The sequence below is a fragment of the Acanthaster planci genome, linkage group LG04 (assembly GCF_054643075.1).
Source record: "Acanthaster planci isolate LZ-2023a linkage group LG04, COTS_SCS, whole genome shotgun sequence".
Taxonomy (NCBI): Eukaryota; Metazoa; Echinodermata; class Asteroidea; order Valvatida; family Acanthasteridae; genus Acanthaster; species Acanthaster planci.
The window spans coordinates 959,023-976,388 of NC_141780.1; the positions used below are offsets into that span (position 1 = coordinate 959,023).

At 40.8% G+C, this 17,366-nt stretch overlaps 1 protein-coding gene across 10 annotated transcripts in view; it reads right to left on the reverse strand.

Moving 5' to 3' along the window:
• Positions 1-17,366, reverse strand: part of pbrm1 (polybromo 1) — a 33,371-nt gene that overhangs the window by 1,693 nt on the left and 14,312 nt on the right. For 6 of the 10 annotated variants that reach the window (XM_087135218.1, XM_022240257.2, XM_022240252.2 and 3 more), the window contains 14 exons: positions 16,922-17,080; positions 15,905-16,065; positions 15,284-15,456; positions 14,129-14,460; positions 11,620-11,673; positions 8,652-8,768; positions 7,968-8,229; positions 7,383-7,446; positions 6,556-6,651; positions 6,266-6,417; positions 3,324-3,545; positions 2,266-2,358; positions 1,357-1,471; positions 288-512 (listed from right to left, as the gene is read on the reverse strand). In XM_087135218.1, coding sequence (XP_086991344.1) covers positions 288-512; positions 1,357-1,471; positions 2,266-2,358; positions 3,324-3,545; positions 6,266-6,417; positions 6,556-6,651; positions 7,383-7,446; positions 7,968-8,229; positions 8,652-8,768; positions 11,620-11,673; positions 14,129-14,460; positions 15,284-15,456; positions 15,905-16,065; positions 16,922-17,080 — 2,225 coding nt within the window. The remainder of the gene's footprint in view (positions 1-287; positions 513-1,356; positions 1,472-2,265; positions 2,359-3,323; positions 3,546-6,265; positions 6,418-6,555; positions 6,652-7,382; positions 7,447-7,967; positions 8,230-8,651; positions 8,769-11,619; positions 11,674-14,128; positions 14,461-15,283; positions 15,457-15,904; positions 16,066-16,921; positions 17,081-17,366) is intronic. The other 4 variants (XM_022240256.2, XM_022240255.2, XM_022240259.2 and 1 more) reach the window with 4 other exon arrangements.

A 17,366-nucleotide genomic window follows, 5' to 3' on the forward strand; every position in this document is an offset into this window, starting at 1 on the left:
ACAGTTCATGAAAGATTCAAATAAGGTCCAGAAATATTGGACTATCATCCTATTGGTGATTTTCCTGACACATCATTACAAAGTAAAGCTGAAGTAACAAAAACAGGCCCAAACTCTGGCAAAAAAATTAATATCTCTTTTGTAGGTATGCACATATAAAATAACTCACACCTGGATAAGAAAATTTCATCATCCTGAAGACCAACTTCAGGAAACACAGTGGTTCCAATTAACCAACAAGACTAGCTAATTGAAGGGTGTCTAGCAACACCTGCTCATACACTCACATGTTATATGCTTTGCTGATCCTCAGTGAGTCATGCAGCATGAGATCTCGTAGTTTCCACAGTGCTTTGAGTGTCTCACTCTCTTTGCTGGGTTTGTTGGCCAACCAGTTAGATGGCAAGCGTGCCTGCTGCTCAGGCGTGATGGCCACATCCTCAGGTCGTACGGTTAGATGACGCTGCCAATCGCTCACGTTCTCGGTGTTGGTGCTCAGTCCTTCGATGTATCTACACAGCACAGGAGCAAACATGGTGAAATTAATGCCAGCATGTGATCAATGTCCCAAACCAATGTCAGAATATGATCAATGTCCCAAACCAATGTCAGAATATGATCAATGTCCCAAACCAATGTCAGAATATGATCAATGTCCCAAACCAATGTCAGAATATGATCAATGTCCCAAACCAATGTCAGAATATGATCAATGTCCCAAACCAATGTCAGAATATGATCAATGTCCCAAACCAATGTCAGAATATGATCAATGTCCCAAACCAATGTCAGAATATGATCAATGTCCCAAACCAATGTCAGAATAAGATCAATGTCCCAAACTAATGTCAGAATATGATCAATGTCCCAAACCAATGTCAGAATATGATCAATGTCCCAAACCAATGTCAGAATATGATCAATGTCCCAAACTAATGTCAGAATGTGATCAATGTCCCAAACCAACATCAGAATGTGATCAATGTCCCAAACTAACGTCAGAATATGATCAATGTCCCAATCCAATGTCAGAATGTGATCAATATAAGATACAACTGGTATTACAATAAAAATTGATGCATCAAAACTGATATCAGTATATGATCAATACACCACACGCATAAAATGGTGATAGAAAATGATCAATGCACCAGAGAGAATGTCAAGGAATTTTGCCAACCTTTTCTTTACTATATGCCACAATGTCTTCAAATTAGCTAAGTTATTTCTTTGTGATTGCAAATTATATGACACACGTTTAAACAACAGCTCAAACTTAAAAAAAAACCAAAACACTGTACTTTCTCTCCACAAAAAAGCACCGATTGTCAACGACAGACAAATTACAAGCTGTACCTGATGTACGCCTCAGAGTGAAGCAATCGTTGAGTTCTTGGGGGCGGAGGCACAAACAGTGGAGGCGGCGGTACCAGAGGTTGCTGAATACTGGAGCTTTGACTTGGCATGGTTCCTGTCACAAATCAACAATGACATCAACAGATCTGGAAATAACCATGTTAACCCTTGCCCTATGCCTATCAAACAATCCACAACAACTGAACATTTGCCGTATGTTTGATCCATGGATGACAATGTTGCAGCCGTCATGCACTCTAAGAAATGACAAGGTAAGAGCAACCATCTGATAAGTAAATGATTGCCCCCCCCTGCTGTCATCTGATGAACCCTCTAACCCTGCCCATTTAGAGTCTTCAGGGGTCAGGTTTACCAGTGTTGTAGCTGAGCCCATTACAGGTCCCTGCAAGTTCAACACAAGTCTCTGTAAGTCCATCACAAGTCAACCCGTCTTAAGCCAAGTCATAATCTATTCAAATGAGCTGTTACAAAAGCATTCTTTTGTCACTGTTCATCCTATCTGCTTCGAGAGGGAACAAAAGAGGGCATGTTTTTAAATGAAATTGACAGTCCTTTGGTATGAACTCACCGCATAGGCGTGCAAGTTTACATGCGTTTGACGCATAGCACGCAAAGTATGTGCAACAAATTTATTCTGACATGTATGGTCTTTGCGCGCACACCGAACGCATGCAAGAAACTGGTTGGAAAACTTTGTACCAGTCTGTCTTAGTGAGGGTGCACTTTGACTTGGGGCAGGTAACTCATATTGCACTTGAGATGGACTCAACTACAGCACTGGCTCTTGCACAGAATTTCAGAGGGGAAACATTAAACAGTGCTCCACAATACTGGGCCTTAACTTCCATAAGTTGTTCATTCTGAAGGTGTGGTTAGTGATACCGGTACCTTGGTTCAGTGCTGGGCTAGGTGCCCCATGAGGGCTGGGTGCGACCCCTTGTTGACCCCTGGGTGACATCATCTGACCCTGACCTGCAGCACCTGTTACCAAAACACAGATCACGTTTTCTCGCGACATGAAATGACAAGCACATTGAGACAGAGCTACTGCATTACCGATTCAAACTCCCTCTCTCCAGGGTTTTTATCAGTAAAAGAACGGACAGACATCAGAACAATCAACAGGAAGACAGGCAAGACAAGCAGGATGAAGTGTAACGTCTAGCAGGCAGGCAGGCATATGAAGATGACAAACCAAACCAACAATGCATCCATTTTCTCTGAACAAGAAAAAAACCTGATCCAAGCAACTTACTACACTTCTGACTGGTCAACAAATATTCAGGGATTTTCCCACAGAAATTCATTTGCATGAGCTGAAACACTCCATTGTTTGAATACTGTCTGGTAAACCGAGTTTATTCAAGATGGGTTAACATTTAATGACTTTCTCTTTTGGGATCTCTCTGTTAATCCTTCCACATAAGTTGAGAGTTCCTTCCCTCTTTTGATGAGGGCATTCCTGATTCCTCTATAAATTCACCCTTTTGTGCTTTAACATTTAAGGAATATCAAGCCCCTTTCCTTCCCCAAAAAATGTGGTATTTGATTTTCCATTTTTATCACCTGTAATATCATGACAGAGAAACATTTGGGTGGCTTTCCAGCTGTCATAAATCAGTCTGCCAATGGTATAATTTTGTACAGTTTTCAACTTTTCATTCAATGCTTTATACCAAAATCAACCAGCCTTTATTACACTTAACACAAAGGCTTTCAGCCTCTTTGCATTATGTGTGTATCACAAAACAGGCTGACAGCTTCTGACCACAAGCTATGCGATTCTGGGCCAATATCCCTAGACTTGGCTTCGTGCCACTGTTAGTGATGTCACTCCTGACAAAACTGAGCAGCACATGCATATTGTTTCTTGTGAGAAATGTCAAATTATGTGGACACAATCATGACAATCAAAGCGTGACTGGAAACAAGCCTAAACATCTCACCTGGTGGCTGTACATGCATTACATGCTGTTGGGCACCAGGGTGCTGGGCACCAGGATACTGGTACCCCATTCCTGCTGGCTGCATGCTCATGTACATGCCGTGCTGCACACTGGCAGGCTGGGCCATAGGGGGCACCATCCCTTGCATGCTGGGAGGATGACCCCCAACCCCAACCATGTGACCGCCGGGGTAGGGGTCAAGCATCGACTGCATAGCCATGCCTAGATGGAACAGGGAGAGGAAGGTTGGGGGAGGGGTAGGGATAAATGAACAGACACACACAAGGAGGCCAACAATTGGTTATCAGGCAAATTAAAACACATACATGCCAACAGTCAAGGAAAACAATGCCTTATCTACTCCATGCAAAACTTGCTGCATGCCAAGTTGTAGAGGTTTTTTATTTGATCATGTGGGAAATATTCAACAAAGGTGTCTAGTCCCCACTCTCAATTTGGCCAAAACAAGTTGCGCAAAGGGGCAGGGACCAGTCTACCAGCAAGAGCTCTAGACAGCCTTGTACCTATGCACAGTTATCACATATAATGACTCACTGCTGCTTGGTAAACTTAGTTTGCATTGTCATGTCAGAAAGGTGCTTGTGTACACATGCAGTCCAAAAAGACGGACACATGTACCAAAGTGTAGTTCAAAGCTACTAGAATTGAGTACAGGAACAAGACACTGCACAAGGTGTCTTCACAAAAAAGTACTTGCAGGGAGCAGAGAAGGCATGCAATTACACACAAATCAATTATTCACAATTCGTGTCTAGGTAGCAATAGATACCAAAATGGTACAAATTCAATATGAATTTGTACATTTCTCTGTACTCCAAATGCTGAAATTTCACACAGGTATGGATTGAATTCCAAACTTGATTTTAAACATATTATGACTTGGACCACTTTCCAGATGACAAATCACCACAGTAAAGGCAAACTGCCAAATAGGTTTTTTTTTTAAAATTCCGTTATTTTCTTAAAATGTAAAACAAACAAATACAGAAAAAAGTGGGAAAACTAAAAGTTTCCATGATGATATAAAACTGTCACATCTCGTCACTTTTTAAAAATTGAAGTAAGCAGTCTAGAGCCAAATAACTGAATGACAGCATTAGTTTTAAAAAGGAAATAACCTGGTGCAAAAACAAAGGCCTACAATTTGTGTTTTTTTTTTTTAAAGGAAATTTAAATTAAAAAAGAAAGTATCATGCTCCCTCTGGAAAGAAAATATCTTACATCCCAAATGTTACAGCAGAACAATAAAGCATTTTTTAAAAACAAAAACAGTTAACTTCCATGCAAATTCAAATCAAACTCACTTCAAATTTTGACATGTTTTGCACTCCATATGCATGAGCAAACAAGCTTAATTATGCAGATTTTATGCAAACACCATAACATGCCCTTTAGTGAGAAAAATACACAACCATAAAAAGCTCCTTCTACAAAAACTCAGAACACTGCAAAACATTTCTCATTTTTACACAAAAGCTGAAATGTCACTTTGTGAACCGAATTTCTCTGCCGAGGTTCAAAAGTTTGGTACTAAAACAGAAAAAGATTAGGCTTCTAAAGAGGTCAAGGATAGGTCAGACAAATGTGGCTTCCTTGCGTTTCAAATTTTTTTCTTGAGGAGTTTCATACTTGTAACTTGCAAAGAAATGGACCCTTAATTTTACAGAAAACTAATCATTTGTAAAGATATTATCACTAAGTAAATGTTGATCCTGATTCACATGAAAAATGTTAATTCCCTGTAGTTTGGTGAGGCTAAATCTCTGCCTTTTAAAATTATATTCTATATTTTAAGGCTGATTGTATGTTAATGTTTCCTGCACCTTAATTCCTTCAAATGCATCTTGTTTTTTCAAACCACCTTTAGCACTAAACCATGCGAACAAGAATCCTCCTTAACCCTAATCCTCCTCAATCCTCCAACAGGTGAAAGATTGAGGAGGGTTAGGGTTAATGACTGACAAACAAAAACTCTTATGCAGTTATTAAACTTTCAAAAGTGCGACAGCTTTGACCATCTGTACACATCACAGTCATCACATTAGCCAACGATCATTTAAATGAAAACCCAACATGGCTCTGCGGACATGCAAGCTTTGTGTTGGTCACGGTAGAGCCACTTCAAACCTGTATCAAAAATTTTTCAAAACTTTGCAGAAACCACTTCATTCCAAACTAACGGCTAGTTCTTCCTTCAACGGAACACCAACGCTGTGCAAATTTATAAATAACATACATTTGTGCTGCAAATTAGGAAAAAAATGTGGAAATAAATTTCAGCTTCAATGCTCTCCGGCATTGAATTTCTTTAGGGGGGTGTCAAAGTCACTTGGCCTTGCACTTTCAGCCATAATCGTAACTGCTACAATAAAATCAACACATGAATAACATGCCACTGGGGTAGAAAATAACTGTATACGGAACACATTGTTTGCCTTTTTTCTTGTGGGTGTTAGGGTTAACGGTTAATACAACAGAACGCAACTCAAAAGAGGGTACATTTTGGTAGGTCAGTGGGTTAAGTGTTATATTTCATGGTGGCAGGCTTGCGGTTAGGTGTAGCGTTGGTGCAGTGGATGCGTTGTCTGACCTTCCAGGGCAAATTGTTTGACCCAACTCACCTAGCAACGTTGCGAGATTGTGCAAGCGCAATGATACAGAACAGCATTCATAATCCAGCCATCGACTGCAGTGCCGTCTTTCATTAATGGCTGAAGCAAAAACTGACAGCAGGGCTTTCAAAAACCACCAAAATTTTCACCGACTTGAGATTTAGACGCCCCCTCAAAATCTAATCCCACCAGTCTTGAATGTCGGAATTGAATCGTAACTGCAAAATCTTTTGTTTTTTTAAGTCTAACCTCTGACCTTTTCACCTTGACCTGGTAGCCATGGCAACATCAAATCCACAATGCACCTACCTGACATGCTCGCATGAGATGAATGTGTAAGCTGTTGGGTTGCCATCCCCACCGGGGTGGGCGGCCCGACAATACCCATGATAGCTCCCCCACCTGGTGTGCCTGAGCGACCTTCCTCCTGTGCATGATGACCGAAGCGCGAAAAGAAATTCCTGAGAAAGAAAATAACGTTTATAGAAAATCAAAATCGTTATTGCAGGGTTCTGAAAGTCATCCTGTAGATAGCTTTACATGAATGTACTTGACAATCATGAATATGTATGAGACAGACTGCATAAATGAATACCGACCTGCTGAGATTCTGTGGGTAGATGTACTTGCCCGTTGTTGCCTTCATGTGAACTTCTTTGCAATGTCTAATCAGACGGGATAGAGCTGGGAATGGCCTAATGTCCAAAATAAAAATATATGATGACATCGCTATGGTGACAAAGACGTTGCTCGGTTGCCACGGGTTTTGTAATCAAAATCAGAATGTTCACCACTAAAATGCAAAATGACCCATTCTGTCTCAGTGCTCCATCCCACCATCCTGCTTGTTGAGCCCTCTACTGGCTTCAACCTACCCTGATTTTTGTTGAGCCCTCTACTGGCTTCAACCTACCCTGTCTGAAATCCCTTCCATACTTCTCTAAGCATCCAAATGAGAAGCAATTACTTGGGCGATACCATGACCACACAAAAGCAGTATGTGCATCATTGACCAGTAGGCTGCTGTGGTTTGCTGAAATGCATTGTTCATCCAGTTTAGAAGGCATGCCTAAGTCACACTTAGGCATGCCTTCTAAACTGGATGAAAGGACTCATTTTAGGAGACACCATGACTTTGATGGCATCACATGCCATCAAAGTCATGGCGTCTTCTAAAATGAGTCTTTACCAGCATTACAGTTGAAACCATCACGAGACCAGACACATGAAACATAGCGTGAACGACGGCATGGGTATGCCCTTGATGCTGTTCATTTGAATGGCCAATGTTTTGAATTCAGACTGGTGGTCTTATGCTGGTTGTAATGGTCTCATTCTCCAAACCAAACCATCGGATGAGTAATGATTGACTGACTGACGCACTCTTCAAATGACTCTGCGTATTCTCAGTAGTCTTTTCACTTACTGATTCTTGCGATATCTGCTACATCCCTTCCAACAGCAAGGGTAGGTTAACTCCGAAGGTTCGCCTGCATACAACATCATCATCCATTTCATCAATTCCTCACAATATTGTTAAAGGAAGCTAGCAGTCACAAAAAAAACTCCATGACAGTAATCACATTTTGATGTATTTTTTTATTTGGCAGAATATTTCTTCGAGACAAGTTTGCTTCCACATCGGAGGACTTATTTCTTGAGGTCCAAATTTGGAACCCCACAAAGAATGTGCTATTGCTTCACTGCGCAAGATTGAATTTTTATAAAAGATTTCAGGACGTTTCTTAGCAAATAAAGTTTAAATAAAAAACAACTGCACTATCCCTATCCCCCATGCACTTTTGAAAGACTCGTTCCTGAATCCTCAGAAATCTTACAGTGTACAGGAAACTAACCTCTATTCTTCCAAGAGTAATATATAAATCCTATATATCAACACCGGCTTGACCCTAACTCTCCCTCAATGCTACAAAATCCTCCAAAACATGTTTTGAAATTGACCTGAGGGAAAACTTAGGATTCCAAATCTTTCCAATCTGATTTCCCTTACCCACTGGTTTGAGGTGCTCTCCAGCCTCCACCAAGTGATTCAACAGATCCTCCTGGTCATCATACTGATGGTCACAGCCCTCCCAGCCACACTCAAAGACCTTGATAGCCCCTGCAACTGGCCCTTTAGGCTGGCCTGAGGCCTGGCTGGTGGGTGGTGGGTTGGCAGCCTCTTTGGAGGCCTTCTCAATGGCTTTGGTCTCTGCGATAGCCGCTGCTCGCTCCTCGTAAAGGTTCTTGTCTGTAGAGGGTAAGTGACGCCACTGGAAGAGGAAGACATCTCATTTACAGCACGGAATGACATTTTAGTATTGAGATGGATCTGCCTGGCCTCAAGGAATTTAATCTGTTACCATTGTTACTGATTGGATTTGATTTGATCTGATACAGATTCAAACTTTCATCCTAGCTCTCTGGGAAGTTCTGATGAGTTTGTCTTCATGAATCTTCCAAAATCAATGACTTTGCCTCAAACCAGCTGCATCAAGCTCTAAGGTCTTCCTCGATCCAGCAGAATACAAAACTCTCCTGGTTGATTTGAAAGGAATTGGCTTAAGTGGTTCACAGTGAATTAAACTGGGGCATGTGGACAACAGCCCCAGTCCCCAACAGAATCACAACCTGATCCCACAATGCAATGCCACTGGAGTATGACAATGCTAACGACTTCCATGATAACCCTTACATCACTCCCGATGAGTCTGCTGATCTCTCCAAAAGACATCTTGGGGTTGTTCTTCTTAACATCAGCTCTCTGCTCACTAGCAAACAGGATGAAGCCACTAGCATGGCGAGGTTTAGGCTGTTAACAAAACACAGAGAAAGACAACATGTGAGAAAACCATTTCATGATATGGTTAAACCACTAAACGAAACCATGACGAATGGACTTGCGATCTGAAAGTTTGGACCAGCAATCAATGAAAATCGGATTAAAGGGGTCACGTGTACTGGTCCCCCCCAAAAAATCATGAAGTTCTTTGGGATTTTGGATTGATAAACACAGGGTTGATTTTTTTATTATAGCTTTATTACAATTCTTCAAAAACTCGTCTCTTTTAGTGGACCAGCTGGAGACGTTTTAGGTGGACTGAAATGTTTCTTGACGTTTAGTATGAAATAATAAACAATGGATGTTAATGGGTAAATGTAAGAGTGGTTTTAAAATAAAAATGCTTTCCGTGACATTTTGGGGCAGATTATTTTGGACTAGCAATGTCAAGAGCAAAAGAGAAAACAGAGACAGATAGGCAAACAGACAGACAGACAGACAGACAAACAAGACTGGATAACTACCTACAATAGCTCTGGTTAGGTAATGGAATGTGTTAACAACTGATATATTTTCACAATATTTGTAAATAAGATTGTAAAAGGAACTTCTGTTAGAAAATCAAATTTTAAGAAGCCATCATGCACAAAAGTCAGCCTTTTGTCATATTAAGTCTAGATCACACTTCTTTCAACTTTGATGGCGAAGTAGATCAATAAGAGTGACATTGAACAATCAAACCGCAATTGTTGACATTTGACTTCCGTTGTATGTGATACTCAAGGTTTTTACACAAATGTTGTGTCATCAAGTAACCAATTTCCACTGCTAACTGATTACCACAAAACAAAGTGTGTCAACAAATAATTTATCAAAGACCAGTCTCAAGTCCACCCATGTAATTCCATCATTACTTACTTAACAACATCCATCACACACAAGCCTTGCATACAAAGGTGGAATAACTGAATGATTAGATAAATGCCCTCGTGTGGTCTGTATCTTCCAGCCTAGCGTACTTGCATACCAAACACCACTGTGTACTGACTTCATCCCTATGGGGTCTACTGCAGCTGAAATAGGATCACTTCTTAGAAATGTTGCCCTCCTGTTGTTGCCCTCATTAATCATGTTTCAGAGGCTGGTACTCTAGCCTTGGTTGGTGCCCTTTCATCATTCATGGTGATGACCAATGAGTTTTGCATTGCAGGATGTACAATATGTAGCACTAGTGGGCTTTTTTGAAAGCCCAACCTGATTGCACTTAACTTGCAATTTTTAAGACAAGACAAGCACAATAACCAGTAACAAAAGGTTTTATGCTATAAATGACAGCGACAACTATTTTGTACTTCTGCAATCAAACCTTAATTGAAAATTTTCTGCACAAACATGAAGAAAATGTCACCAGCCTCTCACCTTTGAAGTTTAAGTGTCCAAAGATTAAGGTTAAGTATTTTGATACATGTAGGCTGCGACAACTCCAGCACACTCTAACTTAGGTTAACTTTGTAGTCACGCAAGAAGTGCACAAATACAGATCATGTACATGTGGGCACTGATTAACTTTAAGAAAAATAAGGACGTGTACTTTATTCCTATTACTACATGCACATCAATGTCATAAAAGTTGGCTACTTGTGCTTGTTTCAGGGAGTACATTTTGTATAATCAAGGAAGAAAAATCACCTGTGCATAAGAACTTCTTAAAAACTGTACCCCCCAAAAGGTTTATACATCTAGGTACCTATACTTATGAAATTTATTTACCTCATAGTTCAATTACAATTCCTAGTGACAAAACATAGAGTTGAGGTGGACATAATGAATTTGATTCCTGTTCTCCGTTAGCACTGCAGGGCAGGCAATAAAGATTAATGGAAGCTGGACAGGTGTAGAGGTCAATTGACCAAGAAGGTTAACAACGCGTCCACATGCACATATGTCACAGCAGAGTTTGGTGAGGACATGTTTGAAGCCATAGCAAGTGATGAGGAGAGTCAAGAGGAAATGAGTTCATGCTAGCTAAGGCAGAGGTTACCAAGGTGGTCATGAGACACAACCATGATACATGCTGGGTATAGTAGCCCTTGATGGGGGAGAGGTCAAAGCCTTTGGAGTTAAAAGAAAACCAATTTGATCAGGTTGGTGCCCAGTTAGAAGTAATCAAGGAGGAAGTGTGAAATGAACTGAAGGCTTTTACCTGGCTCAGAGTAGAAAAAGTGATTTGTGCCATCGGGTCTCAATATAGTTTTTTTTTGGGGGGGAGACTGCCTCATTTTATTACTTGTGCAATTCACAATACAATGCACTGCCAACTGTGTGTGGTTGCCATGGAGAGGCCCTTTCTGCAGTGCATCATGGGAAAAAGTCAACAGCTGCATGCGAAAAGTTGTTCCTGTATTAGGGACAACGTTGTTTCACCTTTTTGTTTTGGATGCGCAGTGATAAATAGAAAGTTTTACGAGCATGTAATGATAAGATCAAGGCTGAGGTGAATTTGTAGCTAGTGCGGCATGAAAACAATAAAGAATAGAAAAATAGGGCAAACAGGATGCCTGATGAATAATTATGTGCAAAAAGCAGACTATTGATTGAACAGTGATTTCTTCGAGATAAATGTTTTCCAGCACAATGTATAGCGCACTGTTTCTACTCCTTGGCACAATAATAAAATTTTATACTTCAATGGAAGATTTTCTTGATGGGTACCAAGATGTTGATCAGTAGTGTCTACAAGATTACAATCAGTCCTGGTAGTGTTATTAGGGTGTAATCAAGTTAGCAAGTTAAATGCTGGTGAACGTTGGTTTGGTAACATCCGTGAATATGCAAGGATAAGAGTGTGGGGTCGTAACCAAGGAAAGGATTAGTTGGTTACCACTTTCTGGCTACTCGCAGACCGAGGATCACTGCTAGTGCTTGCCTTCCCAACCTGAAAGACAGTAAAACTCACTATGAACTCATGCTGCTTGGACAACATGGGTACCGGTGACTACTGTGAGCATTCTGCAGGTATGATTTGGTGCATAACTTTGAAGGAACATTCAAAAGGACAACTACTGCTATGGACTTCAGAGAAACACGCACACATAATAGAAGACAAAAGTTCTCCCAATAATGAATAAGAATTCTGTGAGAAATGAGTACCCCCCTACCAGAAACTGAAGCAACCTCAAGGTGGCCTCAAATTTTGGAAGAGATTTACAAAGGAGGTCCAGTTATAGAATCCACCCCGAGCTGAAGTGCGCCCCCAATTGGCAAAAGAAAGACAGGTGTGTAGAAGTGCATTTTTGCATGTGTTCTGCTTGTACGCAAAGACCATGCATGCTGGAATAAATTAGTTACGTGTACTCAGCGTGCTCCACGTCAAACGCGCATATACTTGCGCGCCTCATGGCGCACCTATGCGGTGAGTACCCAAAAAAAGCCCTGTTCTGTTCCGCTCGGAGCAGATAACAATTTTTTACAAGTAAGAGTTTTTTAAAGACTGCACTGGACCTCATCAAAGTCTGAATCCCATTCCATTTTTGGTGATGATGAATCAGACTTAACTGAACTCACCACCCTTTTCTGTTTGGAGCCATTGGATTTAGCTCTATTTGAACAGATCGACAAGTCAAAAGTCACCAAACTGTCTTTGAAATAAGTGAAAGAAAAGGAACTTAACCAAAGACACTCGACAGCTGCAAGATTTGAACACAAGACCAACCGGATTGCAGAAGGATCCAGGATCCAGAATGAAACCAAATTGGTGTTTTCTGGCCAACACAGCAGTACAAAGATGTACAGCTCCACTAGTAGGGCCTGTTTGATTCACGCAGATCCGGATCGCGACCAGTGATCCTTCGTTGGTTCATTGACTCTGGAACCTACCTAATGGAACAGCCGAAACCACCAATCCAGATCTGTATGAAACAAACAGGCCCATGGAGTGCCGGTGTTGCATTCCATCCGTACTGGGTTCAAATCCTACTCCAGTCAATTTATTCTGTTTAACTTCATATTGATTAAAAGTGAAAACTTGTCAGTTTCCCCTGAGGAATGATTGGGTGAGAAAGGAACATCCACAAGACAGATTATTTGAGGTACCAGTAGCAACATCTTGTCTCAGCAAATGTTACTAATTTTTTCCCATCAAGGAAAACAGTAAAAGACCCATCAAAAGGCAAGAAGTTAGTTATCCACGTCAAAACCCAAATAGAAAAATAAAAACAGAAATGGTACATGAAAGGCATCAAGGTTGATGCAGTGATAAAGGTCGAACTAACTGACTATTTGTCATGGACAAAAAATCTCTACTTCCTGGTTCTGTAAGTACATGTTTATTCCGCAGACACTCTTCCACAGATAAGGAATTTTGAACTGTGCTTTAAAATTTAAACATCCCATAACAAAAGATTCTGCATTTCAAAGACTGGCATAGTATATCAGTGTTGCTAGCACAACATAGGGTCACACATACAGAATCCTGAGGTACGTAAAGTTGTCGATTTGGGCCAACATGTAGCTCCAAGGTAAAAGAAGTAAGCATATGAAACAGCTATGACGAAATCTCTACACTGCTTTCAAGTCTTACATAAACTGTAGCACTGCACCAAAGGGTTGTATACATAACGGAAAGTCCTTGGCTGAACAGGTAAATAATTTTGTAAAGTTCATGTTGAACTGTGTGAAATGTCAAACAACACAGTCAATGTAATTAGCATCTTATCAATTTCACATCCTATCCTTATCACGAGTCTACAAGAAGCCATTTCACAAGAGACCTTGCATAAATTGTTAATATCTTGAAAAAAAAAAGAAATGTTGAAGTGAAAAATAATGTCTTTGTGTTTGTTTAGTACACATGTGTTCCAAACTGAAGCATTTTTGTTTCTAATGCTGCCTTTTTCTTGCATTAACGAGCACTGAAATTCTCAACAGAAACCAATCTTTACACTATTGCAGTATTGCAGCTAAGTTATTTTTTCCCCAAGTCAAGTCTCCAGTCCAAAAGTCCAAATTAGCAACTCAAGTCAACAACCCTGCATTGTTGGCCCTCATGAAACCATTCTGCCAATGTCCCAGAAGACTGCACTGCATGCAACCTTCTTCTTGTGAGGTTTGGTAGTAATCGATACTACTATTTCTTGTCTTTCTAATCCTGTACATAAGAAGCTACGGTATAACAGAACTTTGACTGCACTGTCACCAGAACTTTCTGAGCAAACCCCTTTGAAATAAAGGCACGGACTGATGGCTTTGATATTGACACATCACACTGCAAGGAGATCTTCTACAATAGTCCCCACATGCAAGAAGTTTTCGGATCACCTTGGAAAACAACCCAATTATTCTTCAGTTTGAGTAGGGTAGGTGAAAGTGTCCCACTAGGATATCACACTAACCTTAGCTGCTCCTTTCGGCGTTGCCACGGCAGTACTTGTTTCCGTCTCCTCCTCTGTAGTCAGTATCACCGTCTTATCATCATCTTCCTCAAGTCCTGGTTTCTCTTTCTCTATCTCGCCTTCCTCGCTGTTCTCTGAGGCCAGCTGGAGTAGAGGAGACGCCTCCTTAATAGGGGTGATGGGCTTCTTGAAGAAGTAGACCTCATCATCGACCACTTTGTTGGAGACGGAATAGCGCTTGAGGCTCTTGACCTTGCGTATCTGCCTCTCTGCCTCCTTATACTGGGATTCACAGACGAAGATGTCCTCCTCAGCATACTCTGTTGGGCGACCTGTCACATGGAACAAGGACAAGGACAAGGGCTTTTAATGGTGACAAAAATTATATCTTAAGAGTATTCCAGTAAAAAAGTTATGATTTGTGGTGACAGGAAATATAGCTACTCTGGTATCAAATAATTTCTGATTTCATGAGCTTTAACAGAGCATCTGATACTTCAGAATAGTCCGTCCATTCCAATCTGGAATGCTTTGTTCTCATTCTAGAGTGGGCGGCCGTTCTAGTCAGTCCATTCCAATCTGGAACGCGTTGTTCTCATTCTAGACTGGGCGGCCGTTCTAGTCAGTCCATTCCGATCTGGAACGCTTTGTTCTCATTCTAGAGTGGGCGGCCGTTCTAGTCAGTCCATTCCAATCTGGAACGCTTTGTTCTCATTCTAGAGTGGGCGGCCGTTCTAGTCAGTCCATTCCAATCTGGAACGCTTTGTTCTCATTCTAGAGTGGGCGGCCGTTCTAGTCAGTCCATTCCAATCTGGAACGCTTTGTTCTCATTCTACACAACACAAAATTCCCAGCAAAATGCAAAAATGTTCCAATGAAATGCTAATGCTCAAAATGGGAAGAGTCCTTTGCAAAATGAACAGTTCCGACTTTTGAGAGTCTCCCTGTTGGAGTTTGAAACCCTATTCCAAACAAAGATCATAACTGGCTTACTATCCAACTCCTTGCAAATGGCATTCACCACTTCCACAAAAACAAGAGACAATTTCAAGTAAACCACAATTGCACATCACTTCAAGACAATAACGGTTTGTCTGCTAACAGCAGACTGTGCATGTTACCTGACAAACATTGACTTCTCTGTATATTACTCACTGGAGATGTAATCTTTATACAGCATGACGTGACATTTGCCACAAATGCTGCGCATCGGGTTGGTGTCTTCAATGGAACTCAAAAAGACCTCGTTCTTATAGAATAGACGGGTTGGTGGATGTACCGTCTCAGATGGTCGCACAAACCATGGGCCGTTGAACCAAGGGTCTCCACTGCCAAAAGCAAGAAAAAAAAAACCGGAAATTATTATTTCTCCACTTTTTTACAGGCATACTGGGATAAAATTAAATCAAAAAGAAACATTTCCTAGAAATTCCTTGATCAAATTTGATGAAGGAAACAATTGAACAGTAAATCAAGACCAGGTACCTTATCTGGGCAAACAGTTGGAAGAAAGTCTGGGAATTTTCAATTTGAAGACTCCATTTTCAGAGAGATTTGTGAATTTCAGGGCAGGTTTCAGAAATTTGGCTAAGTTTAGTAAATTTCAACAAGTTATAATATATTTTCCAGTTTGATTAACCAAGAAAGAGGAAGGAAATTTGGTTTGAGCAAAGCTTCATTTTGTGATGAATATACTACCTATTCTTCCATCCTGAAACAGTTCTGTTGACATCAACCAACTTTGGGGAATATTTGTGGTCTACATCAAGAACTTACTTGCCATCCTTCCACATTTTATCAATGCGAGCGACAAATGGTCTAGCCTGATCAGACCTCAGGTACACACAGTCTCCAAGTTTGTAAACATGCCCCTCAAAATTCAGCTGTTCATAGTACACCCATTTCTCATCATCTGTGGGTGATTCAACGACAACATCCTGTAAAACAACCAAGAGTCAAAAAACGAAGAAAAATTTACGCCAAACAATCAGAAGTTACTTGAGCAAAGAGACTTGAACCAAGTATTTCATAATTCATCAATTTTCTTTGCTTAGAGAAACTTAGAAGTCTGTACCCTATTAAGCCTTGACAGGGTTACACTTTTAAAATGTGTCCTACGAAATTTCTTATTATGAAATTGAGTCAGTTCTTCGGTTCACTGACTTCATTCCAAATAAACTTCTTAGAAGTATAAAGGCGAAACGTTACCGTCAATCTAGGAAAATGCAACTGCTACTGTCCACAACTACGATGGATCTCAACAGGTGGAAAGGCTTGCGGTACCCTGTCCTGCATGAGGTCCCACCACCAGCATCCTTGTCACACCCCGCTGCATCCAGCCAACCTATATGTACAGCCCCATCTTCAGCATCTCTTCAGTCTCCTAACGATGGACTGAGCACGCAGTCCGAAACGTTGAGTATACTCCCGGTTCTTTTCAGAACCACACACAGTCATAAGCGAGATATATTCCTGCGCATGGTGCTACCGCGAGCCTTTCCACCTGTTACTGTCCTTCACCATGAATAGCCTGAAATTCCATACAATGGATCTGTTGTTATGCTTCACATGCTGTGGTCTGTCTATATGCAGTTCACAAATAGTTGGGTCAACCTTTTACCACATGCGGGCTCCACATGGGCATTTTATGTGTCAATCCATGGACACACCATGTCATCAACAGTTCCTTCCATCTCTGTATCAACCGACGATCATTCAAGTCAACCAGACAGCGTTTTGATGATGACCCATCAGTAATTTGCAACGTTGACACACCACTGGCCTGAATCTTACCTCTCTCTCCTTTTCAAAGACTTGGTATTCTCCATCAGTGTTGTCCGAGTCTGCGGGCTCGATGCCCTGACTATCGGCAAAGACGGAAGCGATACGGACACGAGACAGAGGTTCATCACGAGGAACAATCTTGACATTACTGGGAGGCATGGCCCAGATCTGTGAGCAAAGATAAATTACAGATGTTTAACAAATTTTACTGAACAAAAAGAAAGCACACTGTGAGCCAACCACATCGTAAATATATTGTCAAAAGTGTAAAACTTTGATGATTATTTCCCAAGAGGAATTTTTCCTAACTAATGTTCTGCTATAATAAAGATTTACAAACCATTTACATAGGAAAAGGTGAGTAATAAACCATGAATTCCTTGAAAGTAATTTGTAAAAAGGTTTTGAAATGAAACATTCCATTCAGAAAATGATAGTTGTTGAAAAGAGACTT